The sequence below is a fragment of the Hyaena hyaena genome, unplaced genomic scaffold, assembly GCF_003009895.1.
Source record: "Hyaena hyaena isolate Hyena2069 unplaced genomic scaffold, ASM300989v1 scaffold_4, whole genome shotgun sequence".
In the NCBI taxonomy this organism is placed as follows: Eukaryota; Metazoa; Chordata; class Mammalia; order Carnivora; family Hyaenidae; genus Hyaena; species Hyaena hyaena.
Window position 1 is genome coordinate 2,551,047 of NW_024080636.1, and position 27,507 is coordinate 2,578,553.

The window sequence follows — 27,507 nt, forward strand, 5'->3', positions numbered from 1 at the left end:
AAGCAGGTGACGAGGCGGAGATTACAGGAGATGCCAGAAGAACGCTTAGCCTAATTCCTGGCTCAGGGTGAGCGCTGGAAAGATGTCATCCACCATCACTGCTGTGTTACCGTAAGGACCTGTTTACATCCCCATCTTCCCGAGCAGACTGTGAGCTCCTCCCCAGTCCTGGTAGTGCTGGCCTATAGTAAGTGTTCAGTAAATAGCAGCTATTATTAGCACTGTCATTACTATTACTCTTGCGAGGATAGAGGCCGATGAGAGCGCCACCCAGCCCACAGGGTAGGTCTCCTCAGGTCCAGGGCTGCACATCTTCAGTACAGGGTCCGGTGGGAGTGAGGAGGGGCTCTGGGGACTGGTGTTAAAGCAGACAGCCCCTGCTTTAGCTTCCAGGAACTCCAGCTTGCCCCAGAAAAGAGCTCAGGTGGGTGGGCAAGATGGCTTGCGGGTCACAGAACCGGACAGGATGCGGCGGCAACGCGGAGGGGAATCCGGAGTAAGGATGGTGCCAGGGCCACTAGAGCGTGGCTGTATTTGGAGTGTCCTTGTTCTTACTAGAGACTTCTCTCGGGAGTCAGAGGCTGTGGGAGGTAGCCTTTGGGAGATTTGGGGAGGCCGGGCAGCGGGACACCCCCCCTCCCCCTCCCAGGAGGCCTTGAGTCCAGGGCAGCCCAGCCTGGTCATTAGGAGCCTCCCATGGCCCTTCGGGATTCCAGAGGCTCAGAGCGGCCATTCACTGCCGCCCACTGCTGCGTAGCCAGCCCCTCCCTGCCCCAGAGCCCGACCCAGCTGGGGATGTAGCTGATGGGACAGGTCAGGAGAGGGCTGGACCCTAGGCCTGGGGACTATGACCTGGGGGCTGAGTGGAGGCTCACGAGGGGGAAGAAGGCCCTGAGCTGGTCACAGTGGCCAGAGTCTGGGCGCAGGGGAGGTGAGAGGCTTCTCCAGCCTCAGCTTCCCAGACTGAGGAGCACTGGGCTTTGCTTGTCCTCTGATCAAGGTAGGTGGGTATTTATGTGCGTGTGTGTGTTTGGGGGAGTGGGTGGGATAGGACCAAGGGACAGATGGCAGGAGCGTAGACTCAGTGAGGGGTGGGGATCCGGTGACGTTGGAACAAATGGGCCCCAGAAATCCGATCCACAGGCCTCTGCTCTCTCTGCGTGGGCGTGCACACAGAGGGTAGATGTTTGGGGTTAAGTGCAGGGTGAATGTGCTCGTGTCCAGGTACGTGTGGTTGTGGAAAAGGGCAGGAGAGCAGGCCTGAGGGACGTGCTCAGTGGGGGTGATGGAGGCTGGCACAGTCTTGGGTACAAATATGTGGCTGGAGAGGGGCTGGGGGGACGTCACTGTGAGGGATGAGAGACCCCTTGCTCCAGACCTTAGGGACCTGGTGTTAGGGTCCGGGCCATCTCCTGAGAACCCCTCCTGCTAGCCCCCCTCCTGCTGTGCTGAAAGCAATAGAAGGGCGCCTGGGTGTCTCTTAAGCTTCGGCTCAGGTCATGATCTCGCGGTCTGTGAGTTCAAGCCCTGCGTCAGGTCTGTGCTGACAGCTCAGAGCCTGGAGCCTGTTTTGGAGTCTGTGTCTCCCTCTTTCTCTGCCCTTCCCCAGTTCACGCTCTGTCTCTCTTGCTCTCAAAAATATATAAAACATAAAAAAAAAAAAAAGAAAGCAACAGAAACAACTTTGTCCCAACGGATAAGTTGGATGGAGCCCAGAGTATGCACCAGCTGGCCATCTGGGGGCCTTGGAGCCCACCTGGGGGAGTGGCTCATCCACACAGACTACCTGCAGAGCCTTGACCTCCACCTCTCCCCACCTCCAGGTGGTTTGTCGCTTCCATCCCTGTGCTGGGAAGCTTTCTCCAGCCCCGCCCCCACACACAGAGTTTCAACGGTGTCCCTGCCATTCTTCTTGCCTCCACTTCTGGTCCCCTCTGATCCCTCTGTCATACTGTTCCCGCCAGCAGATCTGACAAGGTCATCATCCAGGGCTGAGCATCGCTGTTGGCCTGGCTTGGTCTTCACTGCACCTGTGGCCTTCTATCCCCCCGCAGCGTCCCACCCCTTACAGCCAAGGAGACCCGCAGTGGATTTTCAGGAGGATGCCACACCCTCACCTCGGGGTCTTTGGTGTGAACTACCCCAGCCCCTGGTCCAACCTGCCTCCTCTGAGGCCCATCACTGAGCTAATACTTCACCCATCGCTCACCTCCAGCTTAGTCCTGCCTGCTCCACAGCCTGGTACCACTGGGGATGGTAGGTTCCCCAGGGGCAGGGGCTGCGGCTTGTTCACTGGACAAGCCTCCTCCTGAGGGCACTTGCTACTGCACCTCCCCAGCTGCACCTTCCCCATGTTCCTCTGCAGCTCTGGCTAATTCAGGATCCAGCAGCCAGGGGCTCTTTCCTGGCTCTGGACGGAAGCCCCCCAGAGGCAGACCCAGTCCCCAGGCCAAATGGGTCATCCCTCCGCCTCCCACCTGGATGCCTGGACTCCTATTTTGGCTGTCATGGGAGGGAACCCAGAGCATTCTGGCCCCTGCTAAAAAAGACAGGTAGACAGGCTCCCAATAACCACTGCCCTCTTTCAGGGCCCCTGAACAAGGCCCCTTCGGACCAAGGCCCCGAGACTGGGAGTAATTTTTTTTAACCTTTAGATATTTGTGTTTTTGATAACTAATATAAAACCCAAGCCACTGAGGATCCCATAATTTTATACCTTGATATATTACAAGTTTTCTTTTTTTAAAATGTTTACTTTTGAGAGACAGAGCATGAGCAAGGGAAGGGGCAGAGAGATGGAAATACAGAATCTGAAGCAGGCTCCAGGGTCTGAGCTGTGAGCACAGAGCCCGATGCGGGGCTCGAACTCACAAACCGTGAGATTGCGACCTGAGCTGAAGTCGGACGCTTGATCTACTGAGCCACCCAGGTGCCCCACAAGTTTTCTTATAAATATATTTCTTGTAATATATTTCTGTTAAAAATTATATTTAGAATTAAGCTTTATATACATACATATCTATTTGCCAATTTTTTTTCCATTATAAAGTGAATGATTTTTAAAACGATTTTATACCTTAGTGGCTGTATAATATTAAAATGATAATCGTGTTTTAACAATTACTCTATAACCTTTCCCATAACTTAAATATTTTACATTTTAAAATAGTGTCTTGTTTCATAAGACCCTGGCAAACACCGACAACTGAAAATTAATTTGCTACTTAGCAAAGAAGCTTTTGTGCTCTCTATTAACTAGGAATCAAAGCCATGCACGCTGAGCACCTCACCCCTGCTTGGCCTCTTCTCTCTGTTGATTGGCTCAGGGGGAGACCTGGATGGATCACAACTTTGAGCTGCAGCAGCATGGAGCCCCCAGCCCTGGAACCTCTGTCTCCCGCAGCCACCTGCTGGGGCGCCCTGCCCGCTCCTCAAAGCTCCCTGGAGGGGTGTCACCCCTCATCCCTGTCCTCAGGAAAACCATCCGTCTGGATGCCTTCCCTCAAAGCCACATCCCACAGGCTCCCAACCGACCCAGCCTTGGGGCCAGGGCCCAGAGTGTGCCCCCGCTGGAGACCACGCCCCGGAAGCTCAGCTCCATCTCCTTAACACTCCGTCAGAACAGCCAGGCATGGCCGGTGCGCCCCCCGTCTTCTCACTGGGGAGAGCTGCCCACCTCGGGCAGGGAGGCTGCCACCCACGGAGGAGGGAGGCTGCCCCCCCCAGGCTCACGATCTATTTCCCTAGTGCCAGTGGGCAGAGTCCACTCTGAGGGCCCAGGGAACCCAGGATTGGCCAAACCCAGCAGGATGCCCACAGTGGAGAAGCCTCTGGTGAGCTCCTACCTGGCCCTGCCATTTCAATCCCGGTTAGTCCAGAAAACACCAGGCCCTGCAGGGCCAGGCTCAATAGGTCAGAAACACCCTGTCCCAGCGACTGCCCACATGACTGCCAGAACTTCTCCAGGAAGAGGCAAGCCCCGGTTCAGGGGTATCCCGAGACCCCGGCTGCATCTCCAAAGGGCCGCCTCCACCACAACTCCTGCGACAGCCATGGATTTGGCTCCTCTGGACACAACCAGGCCAGGCACAGCCAGACATGTAGCCACAATGGCCACCAACAGACCTAACCTGACTATCAATCCGGCCACGTCACGCATACCCGCACTGGATACAGGCACAGAATCCCCTGCTCTGGACACCAAGCCGGGCACAGCCATGGACTTTGGTACAGAAGGCACAAGCAACTTGGCCATGGTCATGGATTTTGTAACTCCAGACCCAGAGAAACTGGGCAAAGCCATAGCTACAGCGGGCACAGCCCCATCAGCTATAACCACAAGGGGTACAGCTATGGAATTGGTGGCACCAGGCACAGTCAAGCTGGGCACCGCCAGGACAGATGCAGCCATGGCCTTGGCTAGAGCAAATACAGCCAAGCTAGACATAACTACGGATGCTTTTCCTTTGGACACAAGCAAGCTGGGCACAGCCATGGGGGAGACCACACTGGACAGAGTCATTAGCCTGACCACATCAGCCACCTACCCACTGATGCCAAGCACAGAGCCAGCTCTGGACCATGCTACTGCGGATGCTGTGACAGACGGGACCGCAGAGCCCATCGTGCGGGACCTAGCCAGAGAAACCGAAGGTAAATGCGAAGAGCTTGGCTGGGGATGTGGTGGGCTGCTGTAGGGGGCCAGGATGTATTGGCCTAGAGATGGACAGGTCAGGAAAGGGAGGTGGGACCATAAGGTCAGAGGTGAATGTGCTGGGGGCAAGGGGAATGAGACCGGTGGGCAGAACACAGGGGGTGCACCCTGAGCTGGGTCCCAACCTGCCAATCAGAGGTGAGGTGGAGCAAAGTCACCAGAAGGAAAGTTTACAGGGGTAACTTGTGGAGGAGCAATTATGCGGATTCCTTCTCTTAGTATCTTCCATGGTTGTTTCTTTGTTCCCTGAAGAGCTGGAGTAATCAGGGCATCTACAGGTGAGTCCAGCTTTAAAAGCAAACCGCTTGCATGAAAATACAGGTACCGGCTTGTAGATAAGTGGTGATTTGTCCAACAGCCATCTCTACAGTGCTCCTCTAGATGTGAGTAGTGACTTCACCTGAGACCTTCTAACTCGTGCACATTCAGCCTTTTCGGAAGCTATCTGTTGCTTGAAAGGTGCCTCACCTGGCATGCTCTTCCTTGATCCCCTACCCCTAGCCATTTAGTCCATAAAGGAAGTTGGAGACTTGTATGTATGGAAGTCCTGCGTAGAGCTTTAAGCAGGCCAACACAAGGGCTAGAGGTTCATTTGGTCTCAGAGAGGATGTGACATGCCTGAAGTCATGCGGGTGGGTGGTGGCAGTGAGCTAGTGGGGTCCCAGATCCTGGAATTCTTCTTTGCTCTGTCCCAACATTCCCAACATTGCACGGGCTCAGATTCTGGAGCTTGGAAAGCAGCCCATCCATCCCATGCCTTAACTGGGCCCCTGGGAAGTCAGACCCTCCTTATCTTACCCCATACTCTCAGTCTGGGGGAGTTCCCCCAGGCTCTGGTCTTCACTCCTTCTGCAACCTCAGCTCTCCTGAAATGCAGCCTGCTGGGCCCCTCAACCCTGACAACCCCTTTCTTCCTGAACAATCTCCACTCCCTGATTTCGCTCTCTCAGCTACAGGCACGGCCACACCAGAAACCTGGGTTTCTTCCTCTCCTTCACCCCACCAGTCTACTTCCAAGTCTGTTGATCTATGTCCTCAGTACTTGGCTGCTTACTCCCTCCTCTCCAACCCTCTCTCTGACCCTGTGATGCCACAGCTCCGCCCCCCCCCCCAACTCCCCCAGGGCTCTCAGTCCTCCATGCAACTGCCACAGGGACTCACATATTTGATGGCAGCACTTTCACTGGCTTCCCTCAAAAGTCCAGCTCCTTAGCCTGGCTTCCAAGGCTTCGGACTTCTCCAGCCTCTAGCTCTATATTTGTATCTGGAATTTTCTCTGCTTTGGCTGCATCAGGAGTGGTGTTGTCCACTGGCACCATGCTGCTCACGCCTCTGTGTCTGGTCACCTCTGCTGCCCCTATCCACAGAATGCCCTTCCCTTCCCTCCCACCACCATCTGCCCTTCTGTCTTGGCCCCCAGCTTCCCCATGAACTCTTCCAAAATCCCTCTCTCCCCGGGATGCCCACCAGAGTACCCTATGTGTGCCCCTGCCCCCTCCATTAGGACAGTCCAGCTTTCCTGTCACCCCCGCTAGAACTAGAATGGTCATCTTCATCCCTGTGCCCCCCAGGGCCTGGCAATGCTCTGTCCATTAATGGTGACTGAATGCATGAAAATTTGTTCTGATGGATAAATGGAGGCTCAGGAAAGTTCCTAAGCAGCTCAAGGTCATAGGGCTCACCGTCCCCAAGCCGGGCCTGGAACCCGGGCCCCTGACTCAGGGCTCCGCAGGCGCCCGCGCCTGGGCAGAAGCGCGCTGAGCCCGCACAACATCCCCACTAACCGCGTGACTCGCGCGCGCGCGTCGCGGCTCGCTGCTGCCACCGGTCCCCGGCGCCCCCGCCCCGCCCCAGCCTGGCGGGTAAGGGGCCGGCAGCGGGATGGGGCGGGGATCGGGACCGGGATGCGGGCACTTCCCGGAGCCAGGCATCCCGAGGTGCAGGCGCAGCGCCCCGCGCGCCATCCTCCCCTCCCCCCCGCCCCCGCCCCCGCCCCCGCGCCGCCCGCAGCGGGAACCCGGGACCCGCTCCCGCGTGCGGGCTGGCTGGGAGCGGGTGCGGGCGCGGGCTCGGCGGGAGGGGGAGGGGCCCTCGGCGGGGCCGGCAGGCGCGCGGGTCACGTGGTGCGGGTGGCAGCGGCGGCGGCGGCGGCGGCGGCGGCATCTGTGTGCGCGGGCAGGGGCAGCGCGGCGCCGAGCGAGCCGAAGCGAGGTCCGGGGCGGGCGCGGCGGCGCGGGGCGCAGGGACGGCGCGGCCGGGCAGCGGGCCGGGCGGGTGGGCGGAGAGCGCGGAGGGGCGAGGCCCGGCTGCGGGGGCCGCCCTGCCCAGGAGGAGCCCGCGCCCCGCTCAGCCTTGCAGCCCCGCGCCCTGAGCATCTCCCGGGAGGAACGGAGACAAAGGAGGATTCATGTCCAAAGGTAGGGCGGCCGGCCGGGCCACCGGCGCCCGCTGGGACGAGGCTGCGGCCCCGGAAAGCCCGGCCGGAGGTGCTGCCAGAGGGAGGGTGGATGCGCCGGGAGCCCACGCACGGTGACATATGCACACACGGTGGCACACACCCCAAGATATACGTGCCGGAGAAATGCACCCAGGGGATCGCGGGGAGAGAGAGAGACCCACGGACGCACAAGCAGGGACCCAGAGGCACAAGCCCCACGCCGGAGCACACCGCGACACGCACACACATGCACACGGCACACAGGTTATCAGGGCCACCTACAGCCGGCTAAGAGACCTGTACGCTGACACATAGACCCTTCCCCCACACACAGGCGCACACTGAGACAGGCGCAGGGACTGAGGCAGCTGGTGGTCTCCAAGGGAACTCACTGGCCTCCCTGGGATGGGGGAAGGGGGTGTCCCAGGGCCCTTTGCAACTGTGAATGGGAAAGGACTAAGATATCTCCTGTGATTCGTTTTCTGAGAGCGGGGCTGGAGCTGGGGTGGTCTGGAATTGCCTCTGCCCGTGTGGGTGGGGTCTTGAAGGCTGCCAGGGCTGGGAGCAGGGGGAGATTCCAGTTCGGGAAGGGAGGGAGGGACCCTTCAACACCCCCCACCCCCAAACAGGCAGGTACTATTCTGGAAAGATTCCCTCCCGCTGTTGCCACCTTCCCTACAGAGGGGTGGGGTCCCTGGGCCAGACAAAGACAAAGCCATTCGTTTGTCTGTAAAAAAAAGCACCAGGGTCCTTGCTTGGCATTGGAGAGGAGGGTGCTGTTTCTGTGGGGGACTCAAAGCTGAGTCAGGTGGACTACACCTCTCGCTAGAGCATTGATGGGGCAGGTGGCTCCTGGCTGGGGCGGGGGCGTGGGGTGGGGGCAGGTGCTGACTCCTCTGGAGAGCTGGGAGCTTAGGAGGACCCCAGGGACCATCTAGGCAGGATGGCACTTGAACTACATCCTGACACCTTCACCCTGAGCTCTTCCCATCCTTGTTGCAGGGGAGGGAGAGGACCTCTCTTAGCCGAGTCTACCCCTTTGACTGTGGCGACCCAGGAGCCATTTGCTGGGTGGGGGTCAGCTGCTCTGCAAAGGGAACAGCATGTGAGGGAGAAGAAAGGTGATGGTTCTGAAATGACATGTGCCTCCCTGTGAAGCATTCACTCATTCACTCATTCATTCATTCATTCATTCACTGCTGAGTGCCTGTGTTATGCTAGTTTCAATGGAGCACAGAGATCAAAGGGACATGGCCTCTTCCCTGAAGAAGGGTGGGAACTAGCCTGTATTCAGTGCCAGGTAATTTATGTCCATGCTTTTGTATAACGCTCACAGCAACCCAGCAAGGTAGGTACTGTGGCCATTTTCCTGAGGAGAAAACTGAGGCTCACAGGGGTCATCCAGGTGGGAGTCAAGCCTAGGTCAGCTGCCCATCTGGGGTTGGTATGGAAGGACCAAGGGACCTGTCCACGCAGAGGACGGAGCTATAGAATTCAACTCCAGAGCAGTGCTTTCCTGTTCCCTGAAAGTTGTCAGGTCCCCTCAGCAGACGGTGGACCCTCAGGGGCAAGGCCCTTCGTGGGGATCCAGAAGCCTCTTTGGTATTAAGTCTAGGGTTGGCTGGAGTGGGCTCCCGTTTGGCAGCATATGAATGTCCTGGAAGGGATGGAGGGGGAGAACAATGTGAGGAGTACAAGGTATTCAGGGGGCTGAGGAAGCACAGAACGGGGGCACCCGTCTCAGGTGGGAGAGCAGAGGTTTCCTAGAGGTAGCCATCGAGTGGGATGGTGAAGAAGGAGGAGGAGTCAGCCACGGGCTGGGGTGGGCACGGGTCGTCCAGCAAAGGTCGTGACAGAGTGACCCGCCGCCCGTTTGCAGTACTTGTGGCCGATGGGCTGTCGTTAGCGTGTGGCTGGCATGTAACTGGCATGTGGTTGGGAGAGCTAACTTGCCATTGGGTGCTCCGTACGGTGTGCGCATGGGGGCTAGGAGGTGCTCGCTGGTCCTAGAAGTTGCCTGGAAATCTGCTGGGCGGCCCCTTCTTGCAACCAGGGGGAGCATTTTGGGAATGCTCTTTAAGGACGCTACCATGGATGGACCAGAGCCGAGCAGGCCCTAGTTAAGGGCATGCACCGCACTTTATAAGGATACTAACAAAATCTCCCATGAAGAAATACAAGACTCGCTTTGCAAGTCTGTAGAATAGGGTAAGACCCACCCCCACCCCCAGCTGCCCACGGATGGATCTATGTCACAACACAGGTTGTGAGAGCACAGGGGCTTAGCTGTAGAGGCAGGAGGGGAGTGGTCTGGGCCAGCCGTGGGAGCAGCTGGGCAGGGAAAATGGGGCATGGCCTCCAGTGCAGGTGTGCCCCGTGGGGTCTGGGAGCCACGTGCAGCCAGGGAGGCGCAGGCCAGGCTGTGAGAGTCAGCTGCTGCAGGGCTGAACCCATCTTGCTGCTGCCTGGAGCCGCCTGGCTGGCAACAGCTTCCTAGGAAGTAGGAGGGAGCCACGCCAGGCCCTGGGGAGGTCCCCAGGCTTTTGTCAGATTTGGCCGTGCCTGGGAGTGACAAGGAAAGAACAGTTTCCCATTGGGAGAGAGAGTCTTGCCAGGGCTGGTGGAAGGGCCAGGTGGCGGGGGTACAAGAACAGACTCCTGGCTGAGTCTGGGGGTGGGGGAGGGAGGCACTCCTGTCCCCTCCCTCCCCCTCTTGCCCATCTGCTGCTCCATCGGTTCTCCCTGTGAGCCTGAGAACTGCAGGAGGCACAGGATTCCAGAAGGGCAAAGCCGGAAGAGGTCCTTGAGGGAGTGTGGAGGCCAATAGCTATGCTGTGTAATTAGCACTGCTTTCACAGGCCCCGCTTCACATGCCCTCCCCACAAGCTCGTGAACTTGAAACGGGCAGGGGCAAGGGAGTCTGGGAGTGAGAGGTGCAGTGCTGGGGGGCTTCGGCATCATGGCTCCTGTGATGCTCACCACAGCCTTCATGATGATCCTGTCCAGTCTCTAGATGAGGAAGCAGGCTCACAGGGGGGACATGATTTGCCCAAGTCCACACGCGTGGCAAGTAGGAGCTCCAGGCTCGTTCCACCGCACCACACACCCCCATTTTATGGATGGGAAAACGGAGTTGCTCTATACTATATGGAACCTACCTACCCTGGTAGGCATTGGTCCCACGAGGAAATGCACAGATTTCTCTTACGTGTGAACGTACCTGTGATCTGCCAGCCTCAGAGGGATGTTGGTCTTTCTCCCCTAGAGAAGGGCTGTGTTCTCAGCTTCCCCTTTTTTTTGCTACCCACCGTCCCATGAACACACTGCGTCATATTAGGCAAGTGACCGCTCCAACCTGGCTGCGTCTCCTACTCTTCCCACTGGTTGAAAGGGGAGACTTATTCCTTCCACAGATTTAAAACTATGGCTAGGGTGGTGTCTGGGACCCCGCAGGGCACAGACGCCCCTACTTTGCAGTGGTGCTCATGGAACAGAGGGGACACGGAGGCTGGGGGCAGGGGTGGTGCTCCTGCGGTGGGAAGGGGTAACCCTATTTGCTTCTAAAAGACAAAGCACCTGAGGTCAGTGACAGACAGTTAATACATGTTAGGTTCAGTATCCTAAAAGGTCTTAACACTTTATCTGAGGAGGCAAGAGTCAGGTCAGAAGAACCCCAAATATCTTTTAGATCGGTGGTTCACCACGAGGGTTGTGCTACCCCCAGGGGACATGTGGCACTGTCCAGAGATATTTTTGGTTGTCACAACTGAGGTCAGGGATGCCACCAAACATCCTACAGTGCCCAGGACAGCCCTCTGCAATAATTATCCAGCCACAAATGTCAACAGGGCCAAGGTAGAGAAGCCCTGGGAGTAGACAGACATGCTTTGGAGCAGTGAGGGCACAAGGAAGTGCCCCAGCAGCTGGAGAGGCTGGGCACTGATCCCAGTCTGGTACCTGACTTGCTCTGTGTCTGAGGGAAGGCCTTTCTCCCTCAGCCTAGGTCTCTCCGGGAAATGAGGGGCCCATGGTGGATGACACATGAGCTCCCTTCCAGTCCCAACGCTTTGTAATTCTGTATCAAGAGACTACTACTGTAGCTTCTGTGCAGCTTCTGTTTTCCTCCGGCCCACCTCTCCCACCTTGGCTTTGCAGGGCTCCCAGAGGCCAGGACGGACGCAGCCATGTCAGAGCTGGTGCCTGAGCCCAGGCCTAAGCCGGCAGTGCCCATGAAGCCCGTTAGCATCAACTCAAACCTGCTGGGCTACATCGGCATCGACACCATCATCGAGCAGATGCGCAAGAAGACCATGAAGACTGGCTTCGACTTCAACATCATGGTGGTCGGTATGAAAGGCCGTGGGTCACTGGAGGCCATGGTGGCGGGCAGCACTGAGGGTCCTGTGTCTTTCCCAAGGATTGGCCTCTGCCCGGCTTCCCTAGGATGAGCTCTTTCTGGGAGGAAAGATTTCACTATGCTGGTCACAGAAGCCTCACCCTCTTCTCGCCTCAAGACTAACTGATCCAGGGGTGGGAACTTCGGGGTATTGTCGGCCGGGCCCCATTATGAGTGGGCGGACACAGGCAGCCTCTTACGCATGCTCAGCGTGTTTTCAGGCGTGTGGTGTGGGGAAATCGTCAGTGTCCTTTCTCACTGGTGTCAGAGAGAGGGAGGTCTTATTCTTTTTTTAAAAAATGTTTAATTTTGAGAGAGTGAGAGAGAGCAAGTATGAGCAGGGGAGGCACAGGGAGAGAGGATCCAAAGCAGGCTCTATGCTGACAGCAGCGAGCCCCATGTAGGGCTCGAACTCATGAACCATGAGATCATGACCTGAACCAAAGTCAGACACTCAACTGACTGAGCCACTCGGGCACCCCGATGGTGGTCTTATTTCTGCTCTTTTGTCGTGCTTTAAAGCTTAAAGGGAATTTCCAGGACATTGATCGATCACTAAGTAGGGTCACTGGGTCACAGAATGTAAGAGCAGGAAGGGACTTTTGCCTGATATCAGTAGGACAGTCACTCAGTTGCTGAAACAGGGACCTGGGCATCATCTTCCTTTCTCCTTTCTCCCCCAGTGCAATCAGTCATCAAGACCTGTCAGTTTTACCTTGTAAATCTGCCTTAAGTCTGTCCACCTCTTTCCACCCCCACTGTGACCACTCTCAGCTGAGCTAGGTCTTCACCTGGATTGCCACAGCCACCTGACCCAGTGCTGCTCAAAGATAAGGTGCTGGCTGGAGTTTAAATCATCTGACAAGTCTTGCTATATATAAAAAAAAAAAAACCATCTCCTGAGGGGCACCTGGGTGGCCAAGTTAGTTAAGTGTCTGACTTCCACTCAGGTCGTGATCTCATGGTTCGTGCGTTCAAGTCCCACATGGGGCTCTGTGTTGACAGCTCAGAGCCTGGAGCCTGTTTCGGATTCTCTCTGACCCTCTCCTGCTCATGCTCTGTCTCTTCCTGTCTCCCAAAAATAAATGTTAAAAAAAAGTTTTTAAATGCCCCATCAACTGAACTAAACAGTGTGCTTAGTGTTATGGTCAATGTACTTTCTGGTGCAAATTTCTTATCTCAAGAATGGGTAGCAAATGATTCATGGACCTCGGCCACACTTTGAGGGGCCACACTTTGAGGGGCATTGACCCCCCTGGTCCTCTGTCTGCCTTCTGCTTTAGTCCATTATCCACCAGTGACTGAATAATATTTCCAGCCTGCAAAACTCCTTAGGTCGCCCAGCCTACTTAAAACCCTTCAGTAGATTTAAGGGCTTAAACTCCTAGCCTGGCCTGGTGCTACCTCGCCACTCACCTCTTACCACTTCCGGCATGGCATTCTACTCCTCGCTTGTGAGGAATGTTTTCCTGGATTCACTGTGCTCTGAGCAAGACTTCCCTGCCTCTGAGCCTTTGACTATGCCATTCCTTCTGTTTAGAACTCCCTTCTAGCTTCTCATAGGTCTTTCAAAGTTACTCTGCAGGTTTCAGTTTCATTGTTGCTTCTTCCTAAAAGTCCTCCCCATTCCAGCAAAACTGGATTACATTCCCTCCAGTTTGCTGGTTTAATGCCCCGGGGCTATCTCTTTCATAGCAATTATTGAGACGTACCGTAACTGCCTCCTTATGTTTTGGTCTTCCTCACACTAAATGGCTTCTTAAGGGTAAGGATGTCTTGTTCACCTCTCTACCTCCAATTCTGGCGTATCACTTGGCACTCAAGAGTACTTAGTGAGCAAGAGACCTCAGAAACATCCAGACCAGGAATGAGAAAGAAGGCCACATGGGCTACTTCTCCATCGGCTATGGGGAGAGACATTGCTGATCGGTCATGGCTCACGTTCAGGAGTGAGCTGAACCCACGGGCAGTCCTTCTAACATATTGGTCTAGGTGGCTACTACTGATTGAGCAGTTGTATTGAGAAATGCAGCTCATTTGCTACCCCTGGTCTCATTAGCTCCCCCTTGGCACCATGTCGTCGGTAAAACAAACTAGGGGAGCAAATGTGGCCAGTCCAAGGTGTTTGGGGGAACAGCACAGTTGGGTCTGGAGCCTTAGGCTCTTGCCCCCCAGCCTGGTCCTTTCTTCAGTATACCACAGGAATGTCCTAGACCAGCACTTCTTTTTTAAATTAAAAAAATGTATGTGTTTGTTTTGAGGAAGAGAGCATGTGCATGAGTGTGCGTGGGGGAGGGGAAGAGAGGGAGAGAGAATCCCAAGCAGGTTCTGAGCTGTCAGTGCAGATCCCAACGCAGGGCTTGAACCCACAAATCTTGAGATCATGACCTGAGCTGAAATCAAGAGTTGGACATTTAACCGGATGAGCCACCGAGGCACCCCCAGGCCAGCACTTCTGACTTTCTTGTGCACATGATTCATCTGGAGGTCCTGTCAAAGTGCAGATCATAGGACTGGGGTGGGGCCTGGGACCCTGCATTTCCTATGATGTCCAGGTGATGCCGACGTCATTCTGTAGTCGCAGGGCCTGCTTGTGTGATCCTTGTGCATGTAAAAGTTTGAGGAGCACGGCTTGGGCCAGTGGTTTTCAAACGCCCTTGAGATGCAGAACTCCTCCTTGGAATAAAATCTGCTATAGCACTATGTGTGTAAAACAGGCCAAAATGGGGCACCCGACTGGCTCGGTCAGTAGAACATGTGACTTTTTTAAATTTTAATTTTTAATGTTAATTTATTTTTGAGACAGAGACACACAGAGTGCGAGTGGGGGAGGAGGGACAGAGAGAGACGGAGACACAGAATCCGAAGCAGGCTCCAGGCTCTGAGCTGTCAGCACAGAGCCCGACGCAGGGCTCGAACTCACGAACTGTGAGATCATGACCTGAGCTGAAGTTGGACGCTTACCTGACTGAGCCACCCAGGCGCCCTACCTTGCAGACATTTTATTTGGTGGGGGTTAATCTCACTAGGAGCACTTTAGCCGGGGATAAAGAGAGCTCTGCCATGGGATTCACAGGGCTGTGGGATTCAAAGGCAAATTTTGCTAACAGATGTGGAAGTGCGTATGCACTGAGGCAGTATCAGAGGGCAAAGGAGTTCTGCCGTTACATTTAGATTATTAAAGACTAAAAACTTAAGTGGGGCAGACACACGACAAAACGCTCCACTAGACAAATACAGAGGGTTTCCCCTTTCCCGGGGGTCCTGGAGCTCTGGAAAGGAGGAAAGAATGTGGACTCCAACTGGCATTGCCCCCAGTCCCTCTCCGGTGCCAGGGAACTGTTCCACCCGCCTGCCCTCCACTCAGCCCTTTGTCCCCAGTGTGTGACAAACTGGGGGCGGAGAATTCGGTAGGCTCGTGGGAGAGATGGCCGGCTCGGGGGTGGACACGGCTCTTCCCCACCGTGTCACCCTCCTCCTGTCTTGTGGCAGGTCAGAGCGGACTGGGCAAGTCAACGCTGGTCAACACGCTCTTCAAATCCCAGGTGAGCCGCAAGGCCTCCAGCTGGAACCGAGAGGAGAAGATTCCCAAGACTGTGGAGATCAAAGCTATTGGACACGGTGAGGAGCGGGCAGGACCCCGGTGGCCGCTGTTCAGAAGGGTCTGTGTCAGAGAGGGAGAGATGGGCAGCTGAAAGGCAGTTTCAGGACAGAAGAGAACAGAGGCCGGAAGTCTGTGGAGCCAGCTCCTTGGCTAGAAAAGGGAGGGGGGATTAAAAAGCCGAGAAGTGGGGCTTGGGCTGGATGATAAAGCGAGGGTGGGATTTAGACAAGCGGAAAGAAGCTTGGAGGGCCCGGCAGGTGCGGGGAACGGCATGAACGGAAGTATTGAGGTGGGAAGACCCTGAACTCGACTTTTCCAGTAATTGGTCTTGAGGAAGGAAGGTAGGAAGGAGCCTGGGTCTTCCTGACTAGTAGGCCGCAGGGTACGTGGCATCAGCTGGAAGAGTGACCTCCCTGGTGCCTTCTCTGTTCACCCCCCAGTGATAGAGGAAGGCGGGGTCAAAATGAAGCTGACGGTCATTGACACCCCGGGCTTTGGAGACCAGATCAACAATGAAAACTGGTATATGTCTGCCTGTGAGATTTCTGCCTTAAAGACTGCAAGGAAGACGCTGAACACGGTGCAGATTCGTTCACATCGAGAGCCTTCTGCACCCTTCATGCCAAGGGACTAAGTGGGAAGACTTACTAACGGATGGCAGAGGGGCTTTATAAAGAGGCGAGGGAAGAGGCCTGGGTGGGGGCCAGTGCAGAAGGGATTTTGGCTGTGGGATTACCTACAGGTGGCCGAAGGGCAGGGTGGACAGAGCAAGGGGAGCTGTGATACGCTGATCTGAAGGCTGTGGCAGAGCTTGGCCTGTGGGCAACATCTTAGCCCAGGAAGAAGAGAGGAGGGCGGGTGATTTCCACGAGGAGAGAGCCTCTGGGAATTCACCGAGCAAAGCTGCAGTGAGCATGCAGCCCAGGAGGGGTAGCATATGCCGTGCAGAATGTAGATGGAAAGTTCCAGGCACAAGTTTGCCCCCAGATAGGGATGGAGGCCATTGCTCCTCTGTGAGGGAGCTGGGGTTGGCCAACACAACTTAGAACCATCTTGGAAAAGTAACCGGTTGGCCTCTTCTCTGGTTATTTGAATGCTCCTTGAAGGAGAAGGGTGATCATTGCATCGGCGACAGTCAAGATAATGACTTGTTGCTGTGTTGAGTACTTTCGGTATGCCATTGCTACATTAAGTACCAAACCTCTGCTAGGCAGCCGTGGGTACTCCCATTTTGCTTGTGAAAAAACAGCCTCAGGGAGGGGTAGAGACCTTCCTCAGAGCCTCCCAGCTAATAAGGAATGGATGTGGGGAAAGTGGGCGTTGCTTTCTGGAGTGGGGTGGGGTTGTGCAGGGTCCTCTGGCCCAGTCAGAGGAGTGGGTCCCCACGGGAGTTCTAGCCTTGCTGATGAGGAAAGCCATCCATGGAGGTCTGAGGGAGAGTGGTCAACCTACCCCAGCCCCACCGGGGGAGGTAGAAGCGAGAGGGATGTGAGGGCCCTGCCGCCTGACCATGCCTAAGGTGAGCCCCCAGGTCCTGTTTCTCTGGGACATCCATCTGCTTTCTTCCCATGCCCCAGCTGGGAGCCCATCGAGAAGTACATCAATGAACAGTATGAGAAGTTCCTGAAGGAGGAGGTCAACATTGCCAGGAAGAAACGCATCCCCGACACCCGTGTCCACTGCTGCCTCTACTTCATCTCCCCCACAGGACACTCGTATGTACCAGTCCCGCCCCCTGTGGCCACACCTAGCTCCAGTTTGCGTCATTCGATAGGGGATAACGAATCCCTGGATGCAGCTGGGGCCCCGGATGAGCCCCAATGTATTCATGGCCCTGTGATCCCCCAGACTTGCCCAAAGAAAGGCTGACTTTCTTACCAGGAGGGTAAAGCTGACCAACATCAGCCCCCCATGCTGCGCACTGGTGTTCTAGCCCAACTGGGCCAGCAGACAGGAGCTGATATGTGAGCACAGAGGGCTCCTCGCTTATTCAGCAGATCTCTGCTTTGCACAAGGCTCGGGGTGGGGTCGGGGATGGGCAACAAGAAGAGTAAAATGGGGGTGGGCAGGGTTATTGAATTAGGGAGGGTGTTTGGGGTACGTATGGGACCTCACTGTAGGCTGGGTGGCCAGCCAGCGTGTCTAGGGATGAAGGCTGGCAACAAGCAGAGCATGCTGGGAAGTCCGGTTGTGAGTGGCAGATGGGACTGCATGATAGGGAGTAGGGGCCTGGGATAGAGAGATCGAAGTGCGCACGCAGGCAGGCCTTCCATAGCTTAGTGCTGAGCCCGTCGGCTGGGCCAGAGTTCAGTTCTTCAGAGGATGACACGGGCAAGCAGACCCCCCAGTTTGGAGGAAGCAGGTACTCAGCAGGTGTTTGAGGGTGGGGCCCAGGGACTCAATAAAAAGGTTTGCTTTATCCTTCCCTGAAATGTGGATCCAAGGTCAGAGCAAGCAGGCAGATAGCCTGACTTAGTAAGTCTCCCCGAATGTGAACCAGAGCCAGACTGGGGCGCCAGAGCCTTGAGGGAGCTGGGCCCTCAGATGGGGAGGGCCAAGGCCCCCAGCCGGGCCCCTAAGGGGCTGAGTGCAGGCTGGGAGAAGGCCCATCAAAGGGTGCTGTCCTGGGGGCACCTGGAGCCCTGGGTGGAGGGTGTTGACCTCAGGACTGTGAGTTCCAGCCCCACACTGGGCATGGAGATTACTTTTTTTCCCTAAAAACTTTTAATGTTTATTTATTTTTGAGAGAGAGACACACACAGATTGTGTGACGAAGAAGGGCAGAGAGAGAGAGGAACACATAGAAAATAAAGCAGGCTCCAGGCTCTGAGCTGTCAGCACAGAGCCCGACACGTGGCTCGAACTCATGCGCCGTGAGATCATGACCTGACCGAAGTTGGATGCTTAACCAACTGAGCCACCCAAGCTCCTGTGGGCATGAAGATTACTTAAAAAAGAAAAAAAAAGTGCTGTCCCATTAGCAGAATAAGATAGGCAAGTAACCATGACCCAAGGACACATAGGCAGAGACGACAGTCCATGCTGTTCCCAGGAGGAAAAGGATCCCCATGCCAGGAAAGCTGTTTTGAAGGAGCAGTGTGAGTAGGGCTGCTGGAGGCGCGGGATTTGAAGAGAAAGGGAGATGGTGGTCCAAGTGGGGGCAGAGACTTGGAGCCTGTTCGGCAGGCTGTCAGGAGATGGAGAAGCCCCTTGGCCTCAGCCAGGTTCCCGGCCCAGTCCCTCTGCCCCAGGGCGGCCCTGGAGTGGTGGCCGTGGCTGAATGGGGGAGGGCAAGGTGGCTCTGACACCCCACCTTCTCTGGGCCCCAGCTTGCGACCTCTCGATCTGGAGTTCATGAAACACCTCAGCAAAGTTGTGAACATCATCCCTGTCATTGCTAAGGCTGACACCATGACCCTGGAGGAGAAGTCTGAATTCAAGCAAAGGGTGAGAAGGCCCCTCCTCCTTTTCCTGTCTGCTCCCCTCCTTCCTTCCTCTGGTCCAAGCCATGTCCTATCCTTGAGTATTATATACGCCCCCCACATCCCCCCCAGATCCTACTTAGCCATTAAAGAAGCTGGGCTGATGGTGTCTGTGGACAAAGACAAGTTCACAGCCTCAGGCTGCTTTCTTCCCAGCCACCAAACTTACTGGCAGACACCGCTGAATACATAAGTCACCGTACATATGAGAAACCACTCCTCAACGTTAGCTTGCTTGAAGGGCTGGACTAATTAATTGACTTCCCTCGGTGTTTACTATAAGCTCCTCCCTGTGCTGGATGCATGGGGATGGAGGTGGGGGCATGCGGGTGAAGTATAAAGACATTACTCCCTTCAAGAAGCTTACAATCGGGTAGACCGCTGAAGAGGTCCTAGGTGACTTCCTGGAGGAGGTGCGACATAAGTCGAGCTTTGGGAGAGGGCAGACCTACAGGCTTCGGGTGGGGAGCCTCACCTCTCTTCCCTGCAAACAGGAACATGACACGTAGCAGCATGAGCACTGCCCATGTGGAATCTGTACTCGGCTTGTCTAAATCCTAATCTTATGGACCCTGCAATGAGCAAGCTACACCCCCAGACTCTCCCCCAGCTCAGCGTGGGCTGTAGAGGCTGTATGACTCGGGTTCGCATTTATTAGGATCTTCCTGCTGCTCAGGGCCTCGGAGTTCAGAGATGACTAGATTATCAAAGGCTGTATTCACCCCTCTTACTTCACACACACACACACACACACACACACACACACACACACACACGCACGCACTTGTGTGTGCGTATCCTCCCCCTCGACTTGGCTACCTTGCTTCTCTTCCTTGCCCTTAGGTTCGAAAGGAGCTTGAAGTAAATGGCATTGAGTTCTATCCACAGAAGGAATTTGATGAGGATTTGGAGGACAAGACGGAGAATGACAAGATCCGGGTGGGTGCCCGGGGCTCTGTTCATCACACAATGCTCCCCTTGTTACCAGTGGGATGTGGATCGTGGACCCCTCCTGTCTTTCCACCTGCCTTTCCCCTTTCATACTTTCTGTTCCACCTCTCCTGACCCAGACTAGAAGTGACATGGGAGAGGATGAGGACCGGGGCCCTTCCTGGGACTGTGAACTGTGCACCCAGAAAGCCAAAGTTCACGTCTGTCCCCAGGCCACCCAAAAGCTGCTTCTTCTCCCACAGGGCCAGGGAAAACTGGGGTGTGGTTGATGGAAGGGCATGGGCAGGAAGAGCATCAGGCTGGGGTCCTAGGTATCTATGCTCTAGTCAGAGCTCTGCCTCAGTGTCCCCTCTCTATGGCACAGAGGTTGGGCTATGTGAGTGGCTTAGAGGCTTTCTTTCCCTTAGAGGAACCCTTTTAAAAAATTAAACATCAGATAGACCTTCTGTATATAAATCACAAAAACAGAGCTGTTCTGCCACAGTGAGACATGTACAGAGCACTGTCTTCTCAGCAATCCGTGGGGTGTCTCCTGGCCATCTTAAGGCTTCATGTGATTTCCACTATCCCTTCCAATTTGAAATTTCTACAATTCTGGGATCTTACATCACAATCCTGAGTTCTCGTCTGGGCTTTTCTACGAACCACTGTGACCTGAGACACGTCATTTACTTGCTTCGGTCTGGAGTCTCCTCCTGTGTTAAGTGTGGATAATGTATCAGAAGCCCCTTATCTGATGTCGTTGAGACAGGCAGTTAATCATTGGAAAAGTCCATCAAAGTGAAGAAATCGTTTAAAAACCGCTGCATACAAATCTTCAATGTTTTTAAGGAAATAATTCACTAAATGATTAAGTGAAAATAAATCCCATTTATTAAACATTCTTTTCATATGGAGACAAGGCTTCTCTTTTTGAGAATAAGTCCAGTCTCAAGCGCAGCTGACCTTTATCAGGTGTTTCTGAAACACGCAAGTTTCAGAGAAACAACTCTCCACAGTCATACGTCCTCAGCTTCCATAATAGTTAATTTATCCAATAGCAAGTACACAGCAGGCAAACAGATTTGGGAACAAAAGGCTGTCCCTTGGTGAACGTCCAGCCCATCTGGGGGAGCAGAGGAGCCCACGAACATCAGACAGTGGTCTTGGAGCTCTGAGAGGTCGGCGGACGTGGGCCTCTGCCAGTAAGTTTCATGCGAGGTAGTGTAAAGCATCAGTTATGTGGTGGTCAGATGGGTGGGTATCACTCAAGAGAGGTCTTTCTATCCTAGCTTAGCCCACAGAGTTGTTCCAAACCAAAGCAAACGCATTAAAGCAATAAAAAGTACAAAGTGTTCTCCTGTTGAAGGAAGGCCGACTTATTAAGGTGAACCAGCCAGGCAGGGGTTCCCACCCAGGACTTCAGACTTCTTTTCAGGAGACAAGAGCCTTGCCCTTGCCCCTTGCCATCAGTGGGGTCACTGAATGAACATCAGAAATGCGCAGTTCAACGCTGGAGGCCCAGGACCGTATGCCATCCTGTCCCTGGAGGCCCTGACGGTACAGGAGACTGACATGCACGTGTGTGTGGTTTGTCAGCAGGAGAGCATGCCTTTCGCTGTGGTGGGTAGCGACAAGGAGTACCAAGTGAATGGCAAGCGGGTCCTCGGCAGAAAAACTCCCTGGGGGATCATCGAAGGTAATTCAGTGCATTTCTTGAAAAACTGGCTGCTGGTCTGTTACACTTATTTGTTAAGCATCTATAGTTCAGGGCACTGTCCTGGCACGTAAGATATAAACTGAATGCCAGCCACACCCTGCCGTAAGGAGCTTACCGTCTAATTGAGAAGATGAATTTCAGAAGCAGGAAGTGATAAAAGGCCGAGTTAGCGCTTAATTAGGAGGCACTGACTTTGACTCGTGTGTCAAAGAGTTGAGAACATGGGAGAGATTAATGAGCACTGAGAAAACCAGAGAAAGGTTTTCACGTGAAAGGGGACATGAGCCTACTGACTGTTGAACAGTGGTTCGAATGTGGCCGTTTTCATTTTGTTATGAATGGATGGGAGCTCTAGAAGGTCAATAGCGATTCTGAGAGTTTTCAAAGAATTGCTTCAATGATTTCTTTCTTTTTTTTAACTTTTTAAAATGTTTTATTTATTTCTGAGAGAGAGAGACAGAGTGAGCAGGGGAGGGTCAGAGAGAGAGGGAGATACAGAATCTGAAACAGGCTCCAGGCTCTGAGCTGGCTGTCAGCACAGAACCCAATGCGGGGCTCGAATCCACGAACCATGAGATCATGACCTGAGCCGAAGTCGGATGCTGAACCGACTGAGCCACCCAGGCGCCCCTCAGTGATCTCTCTCAATGTGATAAACTTCTGCAGGGAGCAGGGTAGACGTGACTGTTCTCAGAACATGAGCCCCTGAGGGCTTTGAGTCTCAGACAGGTTTAAGGGTCTTGGCCAAGATCACATGACTTGTTCGTGGTGAAACTGGGACTTCAGACCCAGATTTCAATTACACAACTGAATTGATGTCAGCTTCCAAACCAAGTTCATCTCATTGTACCACATTGTCTCTCATTTGCTTATAGCCCCGTGTTGGGATTTTTTTAAAAATATCATTTTCTCACTGCCTTGAATTGGAATCTTTTATGAGAATGTCTGTCTTGTCCATCAGATTGTGGGACAAGAGGGTTCATGTCGTAATTTCCTTCTGCTCTCATAGACCTTGGCAAGTGATTTGCACATAGTAGGTCCACTCAATCTGTATTGAATTAGATTCATCATGTAGTGCATGACCTTTTTAAGATGGCTTAATAGTTATTTGCTGTGTGTGTTACTGTCTTCCAATCAGATTCTAAGCTCCTTGAGGATAGGAATTGGGTCTTGGGTCTTGGGCAGATTTTTAGAGGCCCTGTGTATTAATTTCCTTTCCTATAAAATGGGAAATACAATTGTCCCTATTAGTTGTTATTTCACAGAGTATAGAATAGCATCATGCCAGTGTAGCTGCTCAATAAATATTTGTTTAGGGGCACCTAGGTGGCTCAATGGGTTAAGCGTCTGACTCTTGATTTCAGCTTGGGTTTTGATCTCAGGGTCGTGAGTTCAAGCCCCACATTGGGCTCCATGCTGGGCATGAAGCCTACTTAGAAAAAATTTTTTAAAAAGTTTGCTCAATGCATAAAATCCCACGCACAGAAGTGCCAGGATGAGCAAGCCCCTGGAAGGCTTCCAACAGAGTACCTGTCCTGTGGCTCCCTCCTAAATGCCTCCACGACCTGACCAGAAATTCATCTGCTGGGTGTGGCTACACTGAAACAGTGAAATGACCACCTGTTTTGTTTTGTTCACAGTGGAAAACCTCAACCACTGTGAGTTCGCCCTGCTTCGAGACTTTGTCATCAGGTGAGATGCACCCCTGCCCTCAGATGGCAGGTTTATTTATTTGGGGTCAGGAGGCCATCTGTTCAGACCTACTTCCTCAGTCTCCAGGTCTTTCTGACAGAGCTCTCTGCCCCCATTGCAGCTCTGGTCATAAAGCAGAAGGGGCTGAAGAAGTGTCGTTAGCTCTCTGGCATGGGTCTCAGTCACGGGACCAGACCTTGGAAGTGATGTGTTAACCTCAGACGTGGGTCAGTCTCTTCCTCTTCCAACCCTTAATCACATCCCTCTCCCTTCTCACCCTTTGTCCTTCAGGACCCACCTCCAGGACCTCAAGGAAGTGACACACAACATCCACTATGAGACCTACAGGGCCAAGCGGCTCAATGACAACGGAGGCCTCCCTCCGGTGAGCGTGGACACAGAGGAAAGCCACGACAGTAACCCATGACGACCCTTTCTCTATATCATCACACATACCCACTTCCCCACACACATCCCAATACTACCAACCACTTTCTTCCTTTCTACTCTGTCCCCCAGGCCTGTCTGGTGTTTGTGGAGTTTGTCTACAGTGTGTGTGTGTGTGTGTGTGTGTGTGCGCGCGCGCGCGCATGCGTGTGTGTGTGTGTGTATGAGAGGGAGAGAGAGACTGTATTTATGTGTGTGTGTGCGCGTATACATGTGCAGGGGTGAGGTATTTTCACTGCCCTCCCTGGAAAGTCCCTTGTAAGTTTGGTTCCTCCATGGCTGTCCATTATCTGTCTCCTTTCCTTGTGTCCCAGAACAAAGCTGTGTGCCTCACTCAAGAGGTCTAGGGGAGGTTTCATTTAAAAATGATGGGGAGCAGGTGAGCCACAGGTAACTCTTTCTTATCTCTGAACCCGCCCACAAACTGGGACCGCAGAGACTCTCTGAGGACAGCTTTGGAGCTGGACCTGGCGTGGGTGGGGGGTGGGGGTGGCAGTTTAGGGTAAGCCTAGGACTGTCTAGGAGAGGGAAGGTCAAGGTAGAGCAGGGTAGACAGGAGCGGGCTTCCTGCAGAAAGATTTAGTGCCCAGAAGCGGAGAAGAGAGCTCTACCCTTCGGTCTGTCCAAAGCCCACCACCTGTTACTGTCTGTTGTGGTTGCAGACTGCTGCTTTGCATACGCGCCTCGCCTCACTCACCTCTGTTCCCACTTTCTCCCCGTCTCCCCCTGCCCTCATTCCTTCATCCTGCCCCTCTCTGACTTCTTTCACTTGCTTTGAGTCTAATCCACTTTAGCTACATTTCTATATTTAGGATCTATGCCCAATCTACTTCCAAAAATGACTTTAGGCCACCGTGAAATAAAATCACAGGCAAGGCACGTGATGGTACAAAGCGAGATTACGAGAGAAATCAGATCCACAGGGAGGAGTGGGAAAGAAAGTTTCTGCCGCGCACAATGAATGTGTGTGGGCCCAGGCAGAGGAGGAAACAGAACGAGGTACACAGTTCCCAGTATCTGGCTCAAGAAGCACATACGTTGGTCAAGTGACACCACCTTTCCTTAGGCATTAAGTTCTAGAAGAATTGAGTCTCAACAAGTTTTAAGAGCAATACATAATCTTTGCCTTTCTCAGTGGTTTGGCTTCAGAGACCAATTTTAAACGATGCCTCACTTTCCTCCATCAGGATTCTTCCTCCTTAAAGCTGGCTTCTCTACCGCTCACTTCCCATATATGCTTGACTCCTTCTTGACTTCTCTTCTGTTCTCTCTCACTGTGCATGTCTGTCGGTCTGTCTGCTTTTCCCTGATTCCCCTTCCTGACCCCTGGAGACATTCCTAACCATACCCACAGACAGTTAGCCTTTTCTGGCCTTCCCCTCAGTCCTGTATTTATCAATGCATATATTTCCCCTGTTTACTCTTTCTCGTTTAGTCTCGAAGGTGGCTGAAACTTGGGGCTGGGGAGACAATGTAGCCTTAGGTAAGGGAAAACACCAACTGAGTTTACAATAACCTCACACAGCCTCCTGTCCCATCTCCTGGTCCAGCCCTAGGTGTTTACTGGTCCACTACAAATCCCAGCATTTATAGTCTCTTGTCACTCAGGTGCTAGGAAAACACAGACCAAGATTCGGTGGACCAGGAGAAAGAGGTGGGTGACCCCAAACCAGTGACCTAAGACCTATGGTCTCGATCTTTCTTGGAGGCTCTTTACCAATCAATCCCATATGCATCCTCCCCCACCCACAAAATTATTCCAGGGTAAGCACCTGTCAGCATAGTACAGCAACAGGGTTAAAGCCCACAGGTTGCCCCATGTCAACTGAAGGGGGATCCCTGGTGTATACAGGGGGCAGTCGCGAAGGCAGACGTGGGACTGGCCACCTAGGATTAGCAGGGAGAGGTCTGGCGGGGGTGGTGGGTGCTGGAGAGGTTGAGTAGAGAATGATACTTGGCGCCCCTAAGCCATGATCTTGGCCTCCCTGGAGAAGTTGTCTCATGTGTCTACTGCCAGCTGCTGGTCTCCACACCCTCAACCGTTCTCAACCCCCCCCCCCCCCGCAGGGAGAAGGCCTCCTGGGCACTGTCCTTCCACCCGTGCCGGCCACCCCCTGCCCCACTGCTGAATGAAGGCCATTTCAAGTGCTGCTTCTCCCTCCATCCCTCCCAGCTGTTATTGCTGCAGGGCCGTGGCCTTTTTAGTGCCATGCTTGCCCAGCCCACCACCACAGCCCCCCCTCAGCTCTCAGCAGGTTGGAGGGGCCAAGCTGCCTCTTTAGGGCAGTTGCTTCCTCCGTTTGTCCAAACCACCCCTCTCCTCCCAGTGGAATGGAGCTCTCGCCAGCACTGCCCTCCTCCATCGTCCGGTCCCAGCCCATCCGTAGGGTGAAAGAACTCATCAGGAGCTCCTTCTGCCCTTGCAAACCCGTACCAGCTACTTGCAGCCATCTCCAAGGGCAATGGCTTTGCTCCCTGCCCATTCATCTGCATGAGCTCCTCTTGGCTTCCTTCAAGGGTCAAGGAAGCGACTTTTCTGCTTGTCAGGTTTGTTGACGTCAGCTGTGTGAGCCCCAGTGTGGGGCAAGGGTGTCTCCTTCATTGCTTAACGCTTATTTATAATGATGGGTCACTATAGATGTGGGGGAGCAAGGGCTAGGGTCGCTTAAAAAAAATCACCACTTGTGGCTGGCCCAGAGTGCAGTTTCAGGCACACACACACACACCCTTACCCCCATAACACAGCCACTTAGGAAGAGTAGTTTTCCTGAAGAGACTTTTCTGGAATTGACTTCCTTATCCTCAAACTTAAAAAGAACTTAACAGACACAAAACTCCAGAACCCCATGGGATGGGAATTCTAGGGAGGGGAAAAAAAAAAAGCACCCTTCTGTCCACCTAGCAATAAGAGGAATCTCTTTCCCATCTACCCTGACTACTCCTACCCCCGCCTCCACCCTGTTAATGTGAGTAATGAATTAGCCTGGCCACAGTTGGTCACTGTAGGCTAGTGGAAAATGCCCACTGGGGGGCAAAGCCCCCCATCAGATGCATGAATGTTTGCGAATGTTGGCCGCCACTGCCCCACATACTGTGTCTTTATGGGATCTCCCTCCCCCCGGCCACCCACCCCTACCATCTCCACCTGGACACTACTTTCTCAAAGGCTGGTGACCTGTGGGCCATTCATCTACAACTAAGTCCTGATGGAGCAAAAGGCCCAAGCCTAGGGGATGCAAGAACGACCCATTCCTTAAATGTTACCAGTCCCAGCCAGCCTTTTGGCGACATTATGGTTAAATTCCCCCAATTGAAAATAAGCCAACAGACACTCAAACTGGTTGTGTAAATGTTGCTAGACTTTGTGTTGTACAACTAAACATTGCTGTTTGAACAATAACTGCCTGGCCTGTGTCTCATTTGTGCTCACTCCTTGGCCAAATTAGCCATTAAATCATCTCACCCACGGGTGGAGAGTGAGACAGGGATCATCTTGGTAAGAAGTAGCCACAGAAATTATAGATGGAAAACGTTTTGTGAGTCCAGTTTGTCTTCAGTTGGCTTGAGGACAGACTTGGGTCATTCTTCCATGTGTGCGTTTAATGTTTATTTCGAGAGAGAGCAGGGGATGGACTGAAAGAGAGGGAGAGAGAGAGAATCCCAAACAGGCTCAGCACATTCCGCGTGGAGCCCAATGTGGGGCTTAATCTCACAAACTGCAAGATCATGACCTGAGCTGAAACCAAGAGTTGGAAGCTCAACCAACTGAGCCACCCAGGTGCCCCTCCATGGAGTTTTGTATCCAACACGAGTGAGGGAGCTGGCATGCTAGACCCGAGGGATGCTGTGCTCTGCGTAGTCTGTCTCCTTCAATGTAAACAGGGTTTATTTTCATTTAATGAATTTCCTAGCTTTTCCCTCATTTCTCCAGGAGGCACGAAACCCAACTCTATGGAAGGCATGGACCTACTTTGCCTAGAGACTTGCCTACTTTACAGTGAATGCTTTGAGAGTTAAGAATTTAAATTTAAAGCACTAGCTTCTCTCTTGTCTTTTTCAAATTTAAACCAAACTTCCTCTCTTTG

General features: G+C 53.6%; 1 protein-coding gene across 5 annotated transcripts; it reads left to right on the forward strand.

The window, feature by feature from the left end:
* SEPTIN3 (septin 3) lies at window positions 1-26,822 on the forward strand. Of its 5 annotated transcripts, none has more exons than XM_039236939.1 (13): window positions 1-67; window positions 3,327-4,653; window positions 11,307-11,498; window positions 15,040-15,168; window positions 15,592-15,673; window positions 16,729-16,866; window positions 18,481-18,598; window positions 19,477-19,572; window positions 21,166-21,262; window positions 22,924-22,975; window positions 23,267-23,360; window positions 25,031-25,076; window positions 25,490-26,822. In XM_039236939.1, the coding sequence occupies exons 2-13, from the start codon at window positions 3,339-3,341 to the stop codon at window positions 25,549-25,551; spliced, it is 2,421 nt and encodes an 806-aa protein (XP_039092870.1). In that variant the 5' UTR covers window positions 1-67; window positions 3,327-3,338; the 3' UTR covers window positions 25,552-26,822. The 5 variants fall into 5 exon arrangements, with proteins under 5 accessions (XP_039092870.1, XP_039092862.1, XP_039092876.1 ...); XM_039236931.1 differs by having other exon boundaries at window positions 2-67; window positions 21,163-21,262; XM_039236945.1 differs by lacking the exon at window positions 25,031-25,076 and having other exon boundaries at window positions 3-67; window positions 21,163-21,262.
* Window positions 26,823-27,507: the final 685 nt, after the last annotated feature.

Bases quoted from the DNA above. Each gene is read 5' to 3' on its own strand.
- SEPTIN3 (XM_039236931.1), top strand. From the start codon at position 3,339: ATGGATCACAACTTTGAGCTGCAGCAGCATGGAGCCCCCAGCCCTGGA. The intron at 19,573-21,162 runs GTGGGTGCCCGG...GTGGTTTGTCAG, and splicing joins CGGAGAATGACAAGATCCGG to CAGGAGAGCATGCCTTTCGC. The intron at 21,263-22,923 runs GTAATTCAGTGC...TTTTGTTCACAG, and splicing joins TCCCTGGGGGATCATCGAAG to TGGAAAACCTCAACCACTGT.